The sequence below is a fragment of the Uloborus diversus genome, unplaced genomic scaffold, assembly GCF_026930045.1.
Source record: "Uloborus diversus isolate 005 unplaced genomic scaffold, Udiv.v.3.1 scaffold_18, whole genome shotgun sequence".
Classification (NCBI taxonomy): Eukaryota; Metazoa; Arthropoda; class Arachnida; order Araneae; family Uloboridae; genus Uloborus; species Uloborus diversus.
In genome coordinates this window covers 385,761-407,622 of record NW_026558329.1, presented here as the reverse complement: position 1 = coordinate 407,622, position 21,862 = coordinate 385,761, and the positions used below count along the sequence as shown (strand labels likewise).

Below are 21,862 nucleotides of genomic sequence, written 5' to 3'. Positions count from 1 at the left end.
TGCGAAATATTTTTGCTAAATAATGTTTCATAAACAGATATACAATGTAAAACACATAATTATGTTCTGAAACTTTAGACAGTTCTGCTCTTTTGTTTTTTATATATAACTAGCTGTACCCGACGCGCGTTGCTACGCCAACAAAAAAATACATCATTATACTGATTTTCATGACATTCGGTCGAATGGGGCAGAAGTGGCTACTCTGCAGTGCCACCTGGTGGCGAGTGGCTTCGATGAGCCTATGATGCACCTTCTCCGTGGAAAAATACATATATATAGCCATTTTCATAATAATCGGTCCAGGTATCCAGTGACTCTACTCAAATGTTGTACTCACGCAGTTTGCAAGATCAATCCATCGCTAAAAATATCCAATAGAAAAAGTTTTAAATCCCCCCGTTGCATGAAAAGCCATAAAACAATAAAGAAAGAATTTATTTGTTCAAACTCAAGAAAAATAGCAACAGCTCATTTCTTATCAATGAGATCTTTCACGCGAATTCATTTCTGCATTTTCTTCGTATTTATCCCATGGATTGTGACTTAAATTGGAATAAAAAAGGGATTTTTTTTCGAACGGGTCTATAAACATTCCCAGTACCAAAAATAACAAACGGTGAAAGTTTCAGCCAAATCTGCCGGGTAGTTTTTGAGTTCATGGATGACATACAAACATTCCTTTAGATTTCTAGTTTTCGTTCCTATGTTGGAAAAAAAATACCATAAAAAGTGGGGAGGGGAGGCTTTTGCTTCCCCCCCCCCCGAATCGCCGCCACTGGGCATAGAAAAGAAAGGGGATGAAAAAGTTTGGAACGTAAAACAAACCACAAAGTGTCTTCCTTAGAATGAGACTTCTTACCAAAAAACATTTTCGAACAAAACAAAGGGATTGCGCAAGCGAAAGTTGTTCGAATTCAGCGAACCGTTAGAAGAAGTCACGCGACCATCGAACTTGGTAAGCGAAGAAACACGTGGCATAGGATACAGAAAGAGTTTGGAAGGGGCACTAGAGAGTAGATAAGAAGTGACTCCCCCCCCCCAATGCAATTTTTCATTCCGAAGTTTTCATGGGGTTCTTACAAAATGTCCTTTAGGATCCTTTAAAGCTAATTAATGTTGGGGAACGTGTGTCAAAGTGAAACATTTAAGGCAACTTACTTTTTCCAGATGAACAAGTTGAACATTTTTTCTATAAACTACAGTACATTAAGAAATTAATGTTGCATTAATAAAGCTATTTTTATTCACCAAAAAAAAAAAAAAAATCAACACCTCTTGGAGCGATTGGCGTCAAAATGACCAAAGCCTGTTTACATATGGATTCACATATATTCCAAATTTCAACCAGAACGTAGCATTGCTTCTTGAGATAGGGCACTCACAATGGAAAAAAAAACTGGTGATTGCGCTACCCCCTTTTTAGCTGTTGACACCAAAATAAAATCAGCTCTTATACCCACTAAGGGCTACTTGCCGATAAATTTTTCTTTCATTCCGTTCATTATTTCTTGAGATACAGCAGTCACAATTGACGAAAAAAAACGTTCTATAGCTCAACCCCCGTTTGCGTTATTGACACCAAAATTGAATCAGCACCTGTTCCTGATAATGGCAACATATGGACCAAATTTTGTTTGATTCCGCCAGTTACTTCCTGAGGAATAGCAAGCACGCGTAACTCAAAAAACGTCCCATTGCTCCACCCCCCTTGGAGGAATTCGCGCCAAAAACCAATGGGCACAAGTTCACATAGGGGCACATATGTGTACCAAATTTCGGTCAATTTCATGCGGTAGTTTTTGCTGTAGAGCGGCCACAAAAAACTGGTCACACACAGACGTGACACACACACATACACACACACACATACATACACACACACAGACAGACAGACATTTTCCAAAAATAGTCGAAATGGACTCAGTACACCTCAAAACATTCGAATCCGTCAAAATTCGAAAATCGAAAATTTGCACGAATCCAATACTTTCTTCTATATATTAGATATAGAAGAAAGTAATAAAATGAAATGAAAAGAAAAAATAATTAATTTGAATTTTGACATCTTGAATTCAAATTATGTTTTTCGCAATCACGAATGTGTGTATGTAGAGGTGTGTGTTTGTGTGGGGGGGAGTGTGTTTGTGTGTAGGGGTATGGGTATGTAAACATGCATACAGACACACAAACACATACACACACCCACAGATACCCCCCCACACATGTATGTGTGTGTAAGCATGTGTGTGTGTGTCTAGTTGTGGGGAGGGGGGTATGTATATGTGTGTGTCGGCATATGTGTTTGTGTAGGTATGTGTGTTTGTGTCTGTGTACTGGCATAAGTGTGTGGGGAGTTCTGTATATGAATGTGTGTGGGGGGGTACGTGTATGTGTGTGTAGGCATATGTGTTTGTGTCTGTGTGCAGGCATGAATGTGTGGGTAGTTGTGTGTGCATGTGTTTGTGTGTTTGTGTGTGTGTATGTGTCTGTGTACTGGCATAAGTGTGTGGGGAGTTCTGTATATGAATGTGTGTGTAGGCATATGTGTTTGTGTCTGTGTGCGGGCATGAATGTGTGGGTAGTTGTGTGTGCATGTGTTTGTGTGTGTGTGTATGTGTGTGCGTGTGTGTGTAGTTGTGTATGTATGCGCGTGTGTGTAGGACATGGATGCAACCTGGAGACGGCTTTCGCTAGAGGAGCAGCATCGTGAGGAGCCGGTCGACGGTGATGCTGCGGAGGGTGGCGGGGGGAAAATAAAATCAAAGGACATCAAAACAGTCAAGTGAGAACAATAAGCAATCGTGATTGCTCAAAAATGTGAGTTTTATATTTTTGTTTTCATGGGACAAAGCGAATTTTTTTTTTTTCCTGTTTGATTATTAAAGGATAGTTTAGATGAGTGAATAAAATAATTGAACGAATAAATAAACACATATACAATACAATACCTTACTTCGAATGTGGACGTAAAAAATCTTCTTCAGAGTTTTATACCATTTCAGTTCAAAGCCCTCTATATAAATTCATCCAATTACTGCAATAAAGAGTGGAATTCATTAAAAACATAGTTGCATTGATTACAACACGAGGACTTAGGTAGGTTATCAAACTGAGAGACTAAGTTTTGGTGTTGCATGCCGTTTCCATCAATATTATGAATGTGTTGTTAAGAATGTGTCATTTTCTTATAAGACGGAAGTGTATAATATTAGCTATTCTACGGTACACATACACTTTTTTTTACTTCCTTTTACAAAAAAGGAAGTATTGTATTCGCGAAAAAATGTTCACTCAAAAATCGGCCTTCATTTCCATTTTTCTCACCCCCGAATGAATGTTGAGTTTTTTTTTCGACCCAAACACGTGGATATATGCCTAGGAACGTAGAGACACCAGAAATATCCATTTTGACGATCCCCCGAGTTAATTACAACGAGTTTTCTCGTGACGTCCGTGTGTACGTATGTATGTGCGTATGTGTGTATGTATCTCGCATAACTCAAAAACGGGATGTCCTAGACAGTTGAAATTTGATACGTGGACTCCTAGTGGGGTCTAGTTGTGCACCTTCAATTTTGGTTGCATTCGGATGCTCCAAAGGGGGTCTTTTGCCCCTTTTTGGGGGGAAATCACTGTTAAGTTCTTTGTAAACTCAAGTGGCGTTATACACTTGGTGATATATCACCAGTCTTTTGGTCGCCAAGTTTTGTCGCCAACTTGGCGACAAATTTGTAGATTTTTTTGAGCAATCACGATTGCTTATTGCTTTCATTTGACTGTTTTGATGTCCTAATCATTTTTCCCACCGCCACCCTCTGCACCATCACCGTGGACAGGCGGGCTCCTCACAATGCTGCTCCTCTAGCGAAAGCCCTCTCCAGGTTGCATCCATGTCCTACACACACGCGCATACATACACAACTACACACACACACACAAGCACACGTACATACAGACACTTACACATATACACACACAAAAACCTACACACACACACACACAAAACTACCCACACTTTCATGCCTGCACACAGACACAAACACACATGCCTACACACACATACCCCATACGCGCATACATACACAACTACACACACACACACAAACACACATACATACAGACACACATACATACAGACACTTACACATACACACACACAAAAACCTACACACACACACACAAAACTACCCACACTTTCATGCCTGCACACAGACACAAACACACATGCCTACACACACATACCCCATACGCGCATACATACACAACTACACACACACACACAAACACACATACATACAGACACACATACATACAGACACTTACACATACACACACACAAAAACCTACACACACACACACAAAACTACCCACACTTTCATGCCTGCACACAGACACAAACACACATGCCTACACTACCATACCCCATACGCGCATACATACACAACTACACACACACACACAAACACACGTACATACAGACACTTACACATATACACACACAAAAACCTACACACACACCCACAAAACTACCCACACTTTCATGCCTGCCCACAGACACAAACACACATGCCTACACACACATACCCCATACACACAAACACACATATTCCCCCCCCCACACACACACACACACTCGTGATTGCGAAAAACATAATTTGAATTCAAAATGTCAAAATTCAAAAAAATTTTTTTTTTATTTGGTTTCAGTTTGGCTACTGTTGGTGATATTTAGAGAGTGAACAATATAATCGCATTAAAATTGCCAGTAATGGGGAAATGACATTAAATTGGAGAAAAAGGAAGTCATGTGATGCACACATCGGCTCGTTTTTAATTACTGATTCAATCAAAGAAGTATTAAGGACGAGTTGCGATATTATGTACCCTTGACCCCACCGAAACAAGTGAGTTAATTAAGTAAAATGTATTCTTGCGCAATGACCTCCGACTCCAACATTACTACTCCTATGACCAACGGGAGATTTTTTATTCAGAAATAAACTTCGCGCTTTTTTATACGATAGCATAATAAATTTTATTTATGATGCGGAGAAATGAATTAAAATTTATTTAAAGGGAAAGTTCAATTAATTTTACTCATTTAGGAAGGGCACGCATCCAGTGTTGCCAGATTGGGGAAAATTTCCCCATTTTGGGGAAATCTGGTGATCTCTGGGGAAATTTTGGGGAAATGAGTTTTGAGGGGAATTCTTTGGGGAAAAAAATTTTTCTTGGGGAAAACCTGGGGAAAGAAAAAACCTCGGGGAAAAAAGAATTTTTTTCGTATTGAGATTCAGGACAAGAAGTAGAAGTTACATTGTTTGTATGTAACAGCGTTGGTTTAGCTTTGCTCATGGAATTCGAATTATGTGGAATATTATGCTACGGATTTCGCATCAATGTTCTGCGTAAGTAACTAGTTAATACATGAAACAAGTGTAAAATAAGTGTGATGAAGAATGTCCTTGGATAAATATATAAAAAAATCATAGTTTAAATGTACATACAGAAGCAGAGTAGTAAATGCGAGCAGAAAAAAAACATTTGGCTATTTCTTATCTTTCGGTCAGACGCTTGTATTTATGACTAGTGGCACTCGCATGGCTTTGTCCGCAGTAGAAAATTAAAAGGTGTTTTGGTTCCCCAGTATACTTGCAAATAATGCATGATGAATTTCTCGCCAATTGGCTTGCCCATGTTACGGTTCCACGTTATCATAGCTTGGTAATTTACTCGTCCATCTTATGATAATTTTGTTCTTAAAATTCGAATAGAAAAAGAACAAAATCGAATTTTCAAAAAATTGCCTCGAGGTGCACACCCCTATGCTACAATCTAATTTTGTGCCAAATTTCATGAAAATCGGCCGAACAGTCTAGGCGCTATGCGCGTCACAGAGATCCTGACAGGCAGAGAGACTTTCAGCTTTATTATTAGTAAAGAAGATAAAGAAAGTTAAAGAAGGCAAAAAAAAAAAAAAAAGTGAAAATGGGAAGAAAAAAAGAGTTGGGGAATTTTATAAGAAAATTTCGCTATTTGGGGAAGAAAAAAAAAATTTCAGGAGACAAAAATATTAAAGGAAGTCGATTCATTTTATGAAAATATTAGTGGAAAAATAAATTTTTGAATTTGGGGAATTTTGATAGAAAACATCGCTTTTTGGGGAAAAGTAGGAAGGGAATTGGGGAAATCTGGATTTGACCATTTGGCTACACTGCACGCATCCTCATTTCTCCTGTTGTCCCGTTCTTCTGAGGAGGAGTTCTTGAATATCTTTTCACTTCAGTTCACTATAAGAGATCGCCGAAACGAAACCTTTTCCTACACGAGTGAAAATTGTATGTGTCTGAAAATTGTACATATTTTTTGAGCCGTGTTTATTTCATTTTCCTTATTTTCAAAATTTTATTTCCCGCAAATGAGGTGAAACGTTCCCGATATTGTCTTTGGGGGGTTTCCTTCCGGGATTTGAAAATCAGTGGGGGCGCTTAAACACCAAATCCAAAGGGGGGGGGGAGCTCCGTAAAAGCGCAATTTTTCAAAATGTACCTTAAAATTTGTTTTAGTTTCTTTTTCCTTTTTTAAGAAAAATACTTGAAAAATAAATATCAAATCTTACTTTAGTTTTTAACTACAGTATAATTCTAGAAGTTCAAAAAAAAAAAAAAAAAAAATAGTTTGAACTTGATCTCTTGAATTCAAATTATGTTTTTCGCAATCGCGAGTGTGTGTGCGTATGTAGGCGTGTGTGTTTGTGTGTGGGGGGGGGGGGTATGTTTGTTTGTGTGTGGGCGGTTTGTGTATGTGTGTGTGTGGGTAGTTGTGTTTATGTGTGTTTGTGTGGGAGATATGTGTATGTATGGGTAGTTGTGTGTATGTGTAGGTGTGTGTATGTGTTTGTGTGTCTGTATGTATGCGTGTGTGTATGTCTTTGTGTGGGTAGGTGTATGTGTAGGTTTTTTTGTGTGTAGGCGGTTTGTGTATGTGTGTGTGTGGGTAGTTGTGTTTATGTGTGTTTGTGTGGGAGATATGTGTATGTATGGGTAGTTGTGTGTATGTGTAGGTGTGTGTATGTGTTTGTGTGTCTGTATGTATGCGTGTGTGTATGTCTTTGTGTGGGTAGGTCTATGTGTGTGTAGGTGAAAGTGTAGACAAGTAAGTGACACAACCTGGAGACGGTTTTCGCCAGATGATCAGCATCGTGAGGCGGCCGACCGTTTGACGGGGGGTGCTGCAGAGGGTGCTGGTGGGAAAATAAAATAATAGCACATCAAGACAGTCAAGTGAGAACAATAAGCAATCGCGATTGCTCAAAAAAAAAAAAAAAAACAACAACAGCGTAAATAATATTAACACCATTTTACTAACAAAAATATAACTCGCAAGTTATAGAAATTGTCTAATTTGTTCGTCTTGTTACCCTTAACTGACCATTAAAGAATACGTAAATGAATACACAAAATCAAAGAAAAACAATTTCGTACTGAATTTTGAACTTAAGAGAAAATTCAAGTTTTTGAATAAGAAGTACTAAGATTGATAAATCTGTTTGGTAAAAAAAATGCGTTGACTAAATGCGTTCACTGATGCCATTAGCTCAGAGCACAATGTTTTGGCATTAGATAAAAATAATTATCGGCATCAGAAAAAAAATTAAAATATTGTAGCGCAATGATAGTAATGAATTTCATGTTTGCTTAAGAAAAGCTTTCCTTCAAAATTATCGTGTGTGAGTGCTATTATGATTTACTGCTTAATGACAACATTTTTTTAAACAATACGTAAACATTCAGCGTGAAAATGGAGTAGCGCACCAAAGTTCATCGTTTCTGACGTCCTATAGACCACCCCTTATTTCCAAAATCGGACATTAAAAACAAATTAAATAAAAAATAACTATTGAGAAAATACAAGTTTTTTCTGGCTACATGTTTTCTTTCTTTTTTTTTCTTTCTTTCTTTCTTTTTTTTTTTTTTTTTTTTTTGAGCATCACGATTGCTTATTGCTTTTATTTGACTGTTTTGATGTCCTATCATTTTATTTTCCCACCGCCACCCTCCGCAGCATCACCGTCGACCGGCTCCTCACGATGCTGCTCCTCTAGCGAAAGCCGTCTCCAGGTTGCATCCATGTCCTACACACACGCGCATACATACGCGCACATACACACATATATATGCCTACACACATACACAAACATATACACACACGTATACATACAGACACCTACACATACACACACACATATGCCTACACACATACACAAACATATACACACACGTATACATACAGACACCTACACATACACACACACGCATACGTACAGACATCTACACATACATACACAACTACCCACACACTCATACCTGCACACAGACACAAACACACAAGCCTACACACACATACACATACCCTCTACACACAAACACACATACCCCCACACACACATAAACACGCCTGCATACACACACACACTCGTGATTGCGAAAAACATAATTTGAATTCAAGAAGTCAATGTTCAAATTAATTTTCTCTTTTTTCTTTTGCTTTTTCTATCAATTTTAGTAACTAAAAGTAGTTACTTTTGACTGTCGGAAACAACCCAATTCTTGGTTCGTATTTTTTCTTTCTTTTCTGTGCTTTCCTATGTTATCTAGGGGAAAAATCAAACATATTTACATTTTGTAAACATCAGGGGGGCCCACGGAGGGGGGGGAATTTTTTTGGGGGGGATTTTTGTATTTTACGAATTTATTTATTTAAATTTATTTTTTAATTTAATTTTAATAAAAATTATTTATTTCGTTTTATTTTATTCTGTATATTTTTTATTTCACCTATTTATTAAGTATGTGTGTACATGTCATTGGCGTAGCACATATCTTTTCTTATAAAATAACAATAATAATAATAATAATTAAAAATAAATTTAAAAAAACATCTAAAACCATTTAAAAAATTTTTTTTAAATAAATAACATTAAAAAAAGAGAGCTAAAAATAAAAAAAATTGAAAGAAGGTTGAGATTTTTTTTGGGGGGGGGGGAATTTTTGTATTTTAGAAATTTATTTATTTAAATTTATTTTTTGATTTAATTTTAATAAAAATTATTTTTTCGCTTTATTTTATTGTTTATTTTTTATTTCACTTATGTATTAAGTATGTGTGTACATGTCATTGGCGTAGTACACATCTTTTCCTATAAAATAACAATAATAATAATAATTAAAAATAAATAAAAAAATAAAAAACATTTTAAAAACATTAAAAAAAATTTTTTAATAAATAAAATTAAAAAAAAGAGAGCGAAAAATAAGAAATTGAAAGAAGGTTGAGATTTTCGAGGGGGGGGGGATTTTTGTATTTTACGAATTTATTTATTTAAATTTATTTTTTAAATTCAATTTTAATAAAAATTATTTATTTCGTTTTATTGTATTCTGTATATTTTTTATTTCACTTATTTATTAAGTATGTGTGTACATGTCATTGGCATAGCACATATCTTTTCTTATAAAATAATAATAATAATTAAAAATAAATAAAAAAATAAAAAACATTTAAAAAAAAATTTAAAATAAATAAAATTAAAAAAAAGAGAGCTAAAAAAAATTGAAAGAGGGTTGAGATTTTTTTTGAGGGGGGGGGGCAGGGAATTAGCGCCATTGAGCTTTGGGGGGGAGGGCACCCCTGGTATACGTTCTGGCCCTCAAGAGAAATCTGAATATGCGGTGCGGCCCTCGGATAAATAAAAGATTGAGAATGATTTAAAAACATGAAGAGGCCATGTCGGACCGAATCTTGCAAACGCTCTTCAAGCCACATTAATTAATGTTCATTACAGGAACTCGCGTCCTTGACTGTACTTCCAGTAAACAAATCTTCTCTTCCAGATTTTCTGCAATGCGCTGTTCTGATTGGCTGACGAAAAGGTCCATTTGTCTCTTGTGTGTCGTCACTCTGCTGTGCTCAGGTAAGGAGCTGCACTCTGCTGTCTTTGTTGGTGAAAGTGCTCATTATGTGGTTGTTGTTTAGCACCAATTTGCGGACGAAATGCAAGTTGAATGGAGGTTGGGGTCGAAAGACCAAAGGGTTGGAAAAAGACGCGTTTTAAATCACTTCTTTAGTTTGAAAAGGTCTTGATGAACATGAAAAATTTATTGTTGATAAAATTAAAAAGAAAAAAATAATAAAATTATATTAATTTGAATTTTTGGCATCTTGAATTCAAATTATGTTTTTCGCAATCACGAGCGTGTGTGTGTGTATGAATGCACGTGCGTGTTTGTGTAGGCACATGTGTGTGGGTGCGCGCGCGTGTGTGTGTGTATGTAGGCATGTGTGTGCGTGTTGTGTATGCAGTACTGTGTGTGTACGAGTGTGTGGGTAGACGTTTGTGTGTGTGTATGAAGGCATATGTGTTTGTGTCTGTGTGCAGGCATGAATGTTTGTATGTGTGTGTAGGAGTGTGTGTTTGTGTGTATTTAGGCATATGTGTTTGTGTCTGTGTACAGGCATGAATGTGTGTATGTGTGTGTGTAGGAGTGTGTGTTTGTGTCTCTGTGTGCAGGCATGAATGTGTGTATGTGTGTGTGTAGGAGTGTGTGTTTGTGTCTGTGCAGACATGAGTGTGTGTATGTGTGTAGGCGTGTGTGTGTATATCCGTGTGTGTGTAGGATATGGACGCAACCTGGAGACGGTTTTCGCAAGAGGAGCAGCATCGTGAGGAGCCGGTCGGCGGTGATGCTACAGAGGGTGCTGGCGGGAAAATAAATTGATAGGAATTCAAAACAGTCAAATAAGAACAATTAGCAATCGTGATTGCTCAAAAAAAAAAACAAAAAAAAAAACGACTGAGTAGCAAATGTAGAATCAAGAGGAAAAATTGAAAATCGTTTTAAAAGCCTTATACTTTTACAAATCAATGACAAGTATTTTATTTGTTTGTAAATAGAAACTAGCAACAGATAAACTTTTTAAATCACTGCTTTTCATTTCCTTGTCGACCAACAATGAATTCGGTTACCCATCGCGTGAATAAAGGCTTAGCCATATTTAAAATCTGCTTTAAAAAAGTTATAGTTCGAATTCTATGAAGCATGAAAGTTCCAAACACATTCTATCAGCCGTAGAAAAAAAAAACTCTTCATTTTGGTACTAAATTTTAAAATTTTTAACTATGTTTTCAATGTAAAAATCGCAAAAAAACTTTCAGAGGTTTTTAATTAATATCTTCGTCAATGAATGTCATCCAAAGTCGCAACCTAGCTAAGAACATTCTCAATCAACTCTCCTTTCGAACATTTTTTTTGAGCAATCACGATTGCTTATTGTTCTCACTTGACTGTTTTTGACGTTCCTTTGATTTTTCCCACCGAAACCCTCCTCACCATCACTGTCGACCGGCTCCTCGCGATGCTGCTCCTCTAGCGAAAGCCGTCTCCAGGTTGTATCCATGTCCTACACACACGCGCATACATGCACAACTACACACGCACACACACACACGCACACATACAAAAACATACACAAACACATACACACATACAAACACATACACACGCGCATACATACACAATTACACACGCACACACACACGCACACATACACACACATACACAAACACATACACACATACAAACACATACACACACGCATACATACAGACACCCACACATACACACACACAAACATACACACACATACACAAACACATACACACATACACAAACACACACGCATACATACAGACACCCACACATACACACACAAAAACATACACACACATACACACAACTACCCACACATTCATGCCTGCACACAGACACAAACACACATGCCTACACACATACACATAACCCGTACACACAAACACATACCCCCACACACAAACACACACGCCTACATACACACTCGTGATTGTGAAAAAAATAATTTGAATTCAAGATGTCAAAATTCAAATAAATTTTTGTTTCCGCTTATTTTTTTTTCAAAAATCAGTCCATCTGTCTAGGTTCTAGAGTGCCACGAACAGATACACAGACACTTCAAACGTATGACCCCCTTCCTTTGTGTGTCGGGGGTTAATAAAGCTTTCTGTTTAAGGGGGTCCGAGACACATTTTGAAATTTTTTTTAATACATACTTTAGCGTTTTGAAATTTTTTGCACTGATTCACCATTTATTTAATGAGCAAAATCATTACATAAATATGAAAAAAAAGTATTTAAATTTAATTAGTTTTTTTTTTTTTAATGAGATTGCTTTAAATTGCTATAACTCAAAATATTCTTGATCATTTTTTTAAATGAATTGCGCACAAATATCTAAGCTATAATTTTTATTCGGCGATTTTTAAAATATTGATTCAACAAAAAATATTTGAAGAAAAATTTCGAAAAATTCGAAGATAATTTTTTTTTAATTATAATTTTTGCAGTAAACTTTTTTTTTTTCAAATTCGCTGAATAAAATTTAAAGTAAACTGTTTGAAAAAGACATGCTCCAAGTTTCATTACTTTATCTTTATCGGTTCCTGACTTATAAGAGTTTGAATGCAAGAAATCGGGAAAAATTGCATCATGGAGAAAAACGCGTTTAAAGTTTTAAAGTTAAGTACACATTAGTTAGGTGCATGAAGCAAAAATAATTATATCTTTCGTTCTATTTAAGATAGAAACAAGATTCAAACGTCCTCTTAAGCAGAAAAACACGGAGTAATTTTTCACATGATAAAAAAAATGCAAAATTTGACGAGTTTTGTATCCCGGACCCTCTTAAAGCTATAAGCCGTTTCTATTCAAAGCTATAAGGTATTCAATTTTCGTTTTGACATTCTTCTTAGTAAACATCACAAAACCAAATCTCAATCCTACTGAAGTATGGGTTGGAAATGGCCAAGCAAAAATCAAAAATATTAAGAAAATAGCCCGAGATAATACAAGGTCGCTCAATTTCTCTTGCTCACATTATTTTCAAGCATTATTTTTTTAAAGGGGTCACCTTTCAAGCAATTTCTATTAATTTATATAAATTTTATATTTCTTTGAAACCATAACATGCATACTTATTTCGTAATCAATAATTTATCTCCAAAATTTAAAAATATTGCCTACTTTTTTTGAAAATTCAAAAAATTGAGGAAATTTTTAACTTTTTAAAATTCCTAACTTTTTTTTATTTTTGCACTCATTTAAAAAACGTTTTTTGCAAAACAATCACTATAATCATCTCTAAAAAATTGTACATTCATTTTCTTATGAGTTCATTCGAAAATTTTCTGTGATTAATTATGTAAAAAATCGAAGTTTTTTAAAAAAATTTGTTTTTTAAAGGTTTAACATGCTCTAAACATTAGAGTCATTTATGAAATGCTTATCCAATGCACAGTTTTGTCAAATATGTTATCCCAATTGCAAAAAGGATTACTTTAAAGCTGTATCTTTAATAGAAAAAAATCCTTACGGATTCTAATGACATGAAAACACAAAAAACCATCATCGAGAAAAAGCAATTTGAAGTTTTTCTTTTGCTTAAGAACACATAGGGAGCATGGCCTAAAACCACGCATAACTTTTTAAATATTTGAACTAAAGCATTGAAACTTTTCCCCTGTGTTCAGAATAGTTTTTTGTTTTGAAATAAGCAATAAAAAATTTTTTGATCGTTTCATCATTTTTGAGGTACTACAACACCTTAAAAAGCAATTGTTTATGTCTTCCACAGAAAAGAAGGCTACTTTTTTAAATTTAGACAACATTTAAAGTCGCCCAAAAATAGCCGGCACAATAAAGTTTTAGATCGCTAAATGCAGCAAAATGCAACCCGATCCGCTACTTTTCACTTTATCTGGCAATACTGTACAGTTTTTTCATCAACATTCGGATGAAAAAGACACGGCGACGTCCAACACGGAAAAAGACACGTGAAAAGACACGGCGGTGAGACGAGCGTCAGCACGCTCGTCTCACAGAATCTGGGAGAGGATAGGAGATACTACTATAGCTGTACTATAGCATTTTGCGATTGAATTCCTCTCTCATGCGAACTGAAAACAGAAAGCACTGTGTTAAAGGAAAAAGAAATAATTAATTTGAATTTTTGGCATCTTGAATTTAAATTATGTTTTTCGCAATCACGAGTGTGTATGTAGGCGTGTGTGTTTGTGTGTGGAGGTTATGTGTGTTTGTGTGTAGGGGGTATGTGTATATGTGTGTAGGCATATGCGTTTGTGTCTGTGTGCTGGCATAAGTGCGTGGGTAGTTGTGTGTATGAATGTGTGTGGGGGGGGGTATGTGTGTGTAGGCATATGTATTTGTGTCTGTGTGCAGGCATGATTGTGTGGGTAATTATGTGTATGTGTTTGTGTATGTTTTTGTGTGCGTGTGTGTATGTGTAGGTGTCTGTATGTGTGTGTATGTGTATGTGTGTAGGGGTATGTGTATGTGTGTGTAGGCATATGTGTTTGTGTCTGTGTGCAGTCATGAATGTGTTGGTAGTTGTGTATGTGTATGTTTTTGTATGTGTAGGTGTCAGTATGTATGCGTGTGTTTATATGTGTGTAGGTGTATGTGTGTGCGTGTGTGTGTGTGTAGTTGTGTATGTAGTTGTGTTGTGTATGCGTGCGTGTAGGACATGGATGCAACCTGGAGACGGCTTTCGCTAGAGGAGCAGCATCGTGAGGAGCCGGTTGACGGTGTTGCTGCAGAGGGTGCTGGCGGGAAAATAAAATCATAGGAACGCCAAAAACAGTCAAATGAAAGCAATAAGCAATCGTGATTGCTCAAAAAAATCGTATGCTTTTGCTTTAGTTTCGTGCATGAATTGAAAACAAAACTTTCAAGCGAGCTTCGACTTAAAAGCTGTTACCTTCGAGACATAGAGACAACTTAGCGTTGGAATAACACTGATAATATTCGGAACCAATGAAAACTTCGAGATAGAGGAACATTCGACTTACAAGACTCCGAGTCATCGAAAGTTGACTGTATATACCAAATGGGTCAACCAATAGGAATTCGCGACAAGAGACAACCAACCAATCAGCAAACTGTAGGTCAGCCTTGAAGCACGCAGCAAGGAGGAAGACAGTAATTGGTTGAATTTTCCTTGCTTTAGTTTGCTAGTTACGTTTCGGTAGAAATGATAACATGTCGAATAATGTATTTAGCAGTAGTTTCAAAATTTCATCTTATTTACTAATAATAAAGCTGAAAGTCTCTCTGTCCGGAGGATGTCTGTAGGATGTCTGGATCTCTGTGACGCTCATAGCGCCTAGACCGTTCGGCCGATTTTCATGAATTTTGGCACAAAGTTAGTTTGTAGCATGGGGGTGTGCACCTCGAATTTTTTTTTTTTTTTTTTTTTTTTGAAAATTCGATGTGGTTCTTTTTCTATTCTAATTTTAAGAACAAAATTATCATAAGATGGACGAGTAAATTACGAAATTATCATAACGTGGAACCGTAACATGGGCACAAGCCAATGGGCGATACACGAAATGATCATAACGTGGAATCGTAACATGGGTACAAGCCAATTGGCGAGAAAATTCATCATACATTATTTGTAAATATAGAGACGAACCAAAAGACCTTTTGATTTTTCTATTACGGGCAAAGCCGTGCGGGTACCACTAGTATTGAAAAAAGAAGCGTGAAATTTGCGTTTTTAAGAAAGAAAAATAAGTCTCAAGTAAGTGCTATGGCCCTCTTTTGTTTTTGGCTGTTCCTCTTGCTCAAAAGGCAACTAAGACGAGTTGGAGTAACGGCACCAATAACAGACATGCTTAAGACATTGCTCTCAGGTTAACTCCATTTTCTGAACCTTTTAATTAAATCTTTACTAATGATAAAGCTGAAAGTATCTCTGTATGAATGTCTGTAGGATGTCTGGATCTCTGTGACGCGCATAGCGCCTAGACCGTTCGGCCGATTTTCATGAAATTTGGCACAAAGTTAGTATGTAGCATAGGAGTGTGCACCTCGAAGCGATTTTTTCGAAAATTCGATTTTGTTCTTTTTTTATTCCAATTTTAAGAACAAAATTGTCATAAGATGGACGAGTAAATTACGAAATTATCATGACGTGGAATGGGAGAGCGAATGAACATAGCCAATTGGCGAGAAACTCAACATCCATTATTTGTAAATATACAGGCGAACCGAATGACCTTTTAATTTTCAACTACGGGCAAAGCCGTGCGGGTACCACTAGTTATTAATAATGGACTTTTTAAATTATTTTTCTCTCGTGCTACTACATCTCATCTAGCGTTTGGCAGCTTCTGGATCATCTGAATGAATGAATTCTTTTGACTTTCATTTGACTGCTTTTGGCGTCCTATCATTTTATTTTTCCGCCAGCACCCTGCGCAGCACCACCGTCGACCGGCTCCTCACGATGCTGCTCCTCTAGCGAAAGCCGTCTCCAAGTTGCATCCATGTCCTACACACACGTGCATACATACACAACTATACGCACACACATACATTTACACACACAAACACATACACACACGCATACATACAGACACATACACACACACATACACACAACTACCCACACATTCATGCCTGCACACAGACACAAACACATATGCCTACACACATGCACCCCCCCACACACACATTCATACACACAACTACCCACACACTTATGCCAGCACACAGACACAAACACACATGCCTACACACACATACACTTACCCCCTACACACAAACACACATACCCCCCACACACATAAACACACACGCCTACATACATACATTCGTGATTGCGAAAAACATAATTTGAATTCAAAATGTCAAAATTAAAATTAATTTTCTTTTTTTATTTGCTCCATTTCGAAAAAAGATCCGATCCCCAGTGACAGACACCTGCAATTCTGACGATACCCAGTAACAGATAGGATGAGGAAAGGATGAGTCATGGTCAAAATTCCTTTTTTCTCTTCAAAATGTGCAAAAGTTCTTTATTTTCAGAACAAAAGCCTTATTTAATTCAAAAGAACATGAAACACCGGCAGACCTCGTGGTGGCTGTTCATAACCTTTCCCCACTGCCTCGTTAAATACCAACTGGCTCACAAAATTCACTCTGCTATCACTAGATGGCTGCACCGTATTCATGGATCACCAGCAACACCCGTTTTACCCGCCTACACGGCTTATTATTTACTAGTGGTACCCGCACGGCTTTGCCCGTAATAGAAAAATTAAAAGGTCTTTTGGTTCGCCTGTATATTTACAAATAATGTATGGTGAATTTTCTCGCCAATTGGCTTGTACCCATGTTACGGTTCCACGTTATGTTAATTTCGTATCTCGCCCAATGGCTTGTGGCCATGTTACGGTTCCACGTTATGATAATCTCGTAATTTACTCGTCCGTCTTATGATAATTTTGTTCTTAAAATCGGAATAGAAAAAGAACCACATCGAATTTTCGAAACATCGCTTCGAGTTGCACACCCCCATGCTGCAAACTAAATTTGTGGCAAATTTCATTAAAATCGGCCGAACGGTCTAGACGTATGCGCGTCACAGAGATCCTGACAAAGATCCGGACAGAGATCCTGACACACAGAGAGACTTTCAGCTTTATTATTAGTAGTAAAGTAATAGTAATAAAGATAAAGATTCACGTGTTTTTCAGAACAAATTCTTTCCCATTTTATTAAATTTCTGTGAAAAATGGGCTTAAAATTAGAATAAGAATAAAATCGAATTTTCGAAAAATCTCTTCGAGGTGCACACCCCCATGCTACATTCTAACTTTGTGCCAAATTTCATGAAAATCGGCCGAACGGTCTAGGCGCTATGCGCGTCACAGAGATCCAGACATCCTCCTGACATCCAGACATCCTCCTGACATCCAGACATCCTCCTGACATCCAAACATCCTCCTGACATCCAGACATCCTCCTGACATCCGGACATTATCCTGACATCCAGACATCCTCCGGACATCCAAACAGAGATACTTTCAGCTTTATTATTAGTAAAGATAAAGAAATCCAAACTTAGGACTGTCTGTAACTGAACCCTTGCTCAGGGGTGATTGATGTGAGTTCATCAAAAAGTACCTGAAAGTTTCAAAGCGAGAACGGGGGGTGAGGGTGTAATCTTTGACCCTTATTACTTAAGTGCACCTTTGCCATAGTATTAAATAGTTCTGAGTCAAAATATTGTGTGTACATGTGATTAAACTTTTAATGGGTTACAAAGTTACTTTTGAGCTGGTGTTTATCTTGACATTTATTTGTCCATCTTAAGGGATAGGTGTCCATCTTAAGGCTCTTGCAGGTATATTTGATGAGTATTGCATAATTTAAAAAATTGCGGAGGTAGGGAGATAAAAGCATAAGAAAAAAAAAACATAATTCCGGTATTTTCGGACATAAAAATACCGGAAATACATCCGAAAATATCGAAAATTCGGTAAAATACCGGAACACAATCACCCCTGCCCTTGCTTGTCACTGGTGCCGTTACCCTAAATGTCAAAAAAGAGAGAACATTTCGGGTGCAACGACAGCCGAGCCAAAGTACATTCCGAAACAAGCCTTCTCGGAATCTTTCCAACATCGACCACCCCTTAGGGAGAAAGTGTGGGAAGTTCAAGGGGTTACTGCTTACTACCAAACGACACGACCTTGAGGGTCACGGATTTGGACAAATTTCTAGATATAGGTCAATCCCAACTAGATATGAGCCCAGGTATAGCGTTTTGATTGCATAGGCTTTAGATTGAAAAGCGATAGCTTTGTGCAAGGTAAATTAGATAAAAATGGAACAATGTTTAAAAGCACAAAAAAGATAAAAAGTTTTTAAAAACGCAGACATGTTTCGGAGGCAGTAGCCTGTTTCCTCAGTGCCAAATGAACAAATGGATGAATCAAGGTCAAGGGAGAGTTTAAGGGTTCTAAGGACCTTTGCCCTTCAAAATTTTCAACTTTCTGGAAAAAATATATGTTATGCATAATTTAATTCTGAACAATTTCATACCTTATTTATTACCATAAGCAAAAAAGTTTCATGTTATCGTAAAAATGCGTAAACTTTCCCCGTAGAGATTTATGTTAACAGCAACTGTTTAAGCTACTTTTTCTCAGGTGCCGGTTTCTTGTTTTGCGTGCATGATATTTCAGAAAGTTTGTAATATATTTCCGTAAAACTTTTTGTGCATGTTTGACTGGTTTATTTTTATTATAAAAATGAAAGTTAATATTAAAAAACAGAGTTTTCCCCCAAAATTTTGGAAAATTTTGATATTAACTTATAAAAGTTCAAAAAAATAAATAAATATTTAAAAAAAAAAAAAAAAAAACATTTAGGTCCAAATCATAAAAATAAACCAGACAAACATGCATTATAAGTTTTACGGAAATATATAAGAAACTTTTTGAAATATCATGCGCGCAAAACGAGAAATCAGCGAAACCAGCGCCTGAGAAAAAGAGGCTTAAACAGCTGCTGTAACATAAATCTCTATGGGGGAAAAGTTACGCATTTGTATGATAACTTGAAAAGTTTTTGGCGTATGGTAATAAATAAGGTATCAAATTGTTCAGAATTAAATTATGCATGACATATATTTTTTCCAGAAACTCGAAAATTTTGAAGGTTAAAGGTCCTTAGACCCCTTAAATGCGTAACCGGAAAAACATTGACCAATCAGCTATCAGCGAGTGCTGAGGCAAAATATGACGTATTCTAACATGTAAGATTGAATAAGATTGGAGAAAAATGCGGAACAGCAAAAGACTCATTGCAAAGATTATTTAAGTTTTTATGAATGTAAAAGGATTCCAGAAAATCTAATTCACCTACTGTTGTAGGTCTGCAAATGATCTTGGCCTGCGAAAAGACAAAATTGTGCCCTGTGTCCCAACAATGTGTAGCAATTGAAGATTTGTTCAGTTACGCATTTAAACTCTCCCTTGACCTTGATTCATCCATTTGTTCATTTTGCACTGAGGAAGGAGGCTATTGCCTCCGAAACATGTCTGTGTTTTTAAAAACTTTTTATCTTTTTTGTGCTTTTAAACGTTGTTCCATTTTTATCTAATTTGCATAGGCAGCAACGGGCGTCCAAAGTTGATGCTTTGAACCCATACATACAATGGAGTTTCCTTTAAAATTAACATTTTTATCTCTTTTTCTGCTACTGTACTACAGAATGAGTCGTTTGCATGCTTACCTTTGAATTAATTACGTTGAATTCTAATTTTTAATAAGCGGTTCTCAAATTCAAATTGTTTACTACTTTTAATTTCGATTACTTTAATGCCAAAATAACATAGTTACAGGATATTTATCGTTTGCAAATGAAACTAATCATTTTCGTTTTGTATTAATCGTCTGCTAGTAAAAAGTATTTATCGTTTGCAAATGAAACTAATCATTTTCGTTTTGTATTAATCGTCTGCTAGTAAAAAGTATTTATCGTTTGCAAATGAAACTAATTATTTTCGTTTTGTATTTATCGTCTGCTAGTAAAAAGTATTTATCGTTTGCAAATGAAACTAATTATTTTCGTTTTGTATTAATCGTCTGCTAGTAAAAAGTATTTATCGTTTGCTAATAAAAACATTTACTTTAACTGGATATTTATCGTCTGCTACCAAAGATATTCCACATTGATAAGCAAAAAACTGGAGAAGGGATAAAGCTCTGATTTATTGCACATGGCCGTAAAAGAGCAGAAATAGAAGATCGTTTCGACTTTTCAAATAACTTAGATATGCCCATAAGTAAATACGTGTTCTCCCTTATTCTCAATTTACTAACAAATATGCCAAAGGTGTTGGGAGATTGAACATAATGTCGAATTCTGAAATACAGTCGAACCTGTCTATCTCGAATTTTACGGGAGAGAAAAAAAATCGAGATATGGAGATTTCGAGATACAGAGGTTTTGGAAAAAAGTTCTAAAAATAATTAATTGGAGCAATGACTCGAAAATAAAACTTTGGAAGCAATTTTACTTATCAACAATGTCCCCTTCCTCTCAGTTTCCGAATGGATTTGTAATTGCTGGAACACTTGCTTCTTGTACATAAAATTTTAATTCTGGAGGATTATATGACTGCTAATATTAAGAAAAATGCTTTTTGTCCCGAATTCCAGTTGATAAAGATCGTTGGGAATCGAATTCAGGAAAGACACTTAAGTCGAAATTCGAGATATACAGGTTTTTAGAAAATTTCATTCGAGACAAACATGAGGGGAAAACATTGAATTAATACTTTATGCGCAGGGGAAATGAAAAACTTCGACATAGAGAGGTTTTTGAGATAAGCAGGTTCGAGATAAACAGGTTCGATTGTAACAGTTGAAACGCCGTTGCATTTCTGGAGCCAAACCTAGTAACTTTGGACACTCGTTGCAGAGAAACTAGGGCCTATGCAGTCAAACCGCTTTACCTGCGCTCATATCTAGTGGAAATGGACCTATAGCTAGAATTTTGTCCAAATCCGTAACCCTCAAGGTTGTGCCGTTTGATTGTTGGAGGAGGAATAGGTTTACTAATATTCAGATCTACCAGTTTTTTTTCTTTGGTCAAAGGTCGGATACTAATTCCTAACAGACCTTGTAAATACATACTAATAGTTTCCTTTCAGGCAGGCCTGAATGGGTTTTCAAATCTTTGACTTTTATTATCTACAGGCTGTTTCAAAAATGACCGATACCTTTGAAAAAACAATAAAAACTAAACGGGCAGCAATGTTTTGCACCGTTTGTTGCATTATGCTTGGAACAACAGTAAATTTTCAGACAGACAAACTTTCAAAATGAGTTACAATGTTCCTCAACAGATGGCGCTTCAGGTAGTTTAAATGGTGTTCAAACGAGCTGA

At 36.5% G+C, this 21,862-nt stretch overlaps 1 protein-coding gene across 1 annotated transcript in view; it reads left to right on the top strand.

Annotated features, from left to right (window-relative positions):
* Positions 1 to 21,862, top strand: part of LOC129233138 (serine proteinase stubble-like) — a 72,472-nt gene that overhangs the window by 14,074 nt on the left and 36,536 nt on the right. The window contains exon 2 of the mRNA XM_054867201.1: positions 9,897 to 9,976. Within this exon, the coding sequence (XP_054723176.1) occupies positions 9,907 to 9,976 (70 nt within the window). The 5' untranslated portion in view covers positions 9,897 to 9,906. The remainder of the gene's footprint in view (positions 1 to 9,896; positions 9,977 to 21,862) is intronic.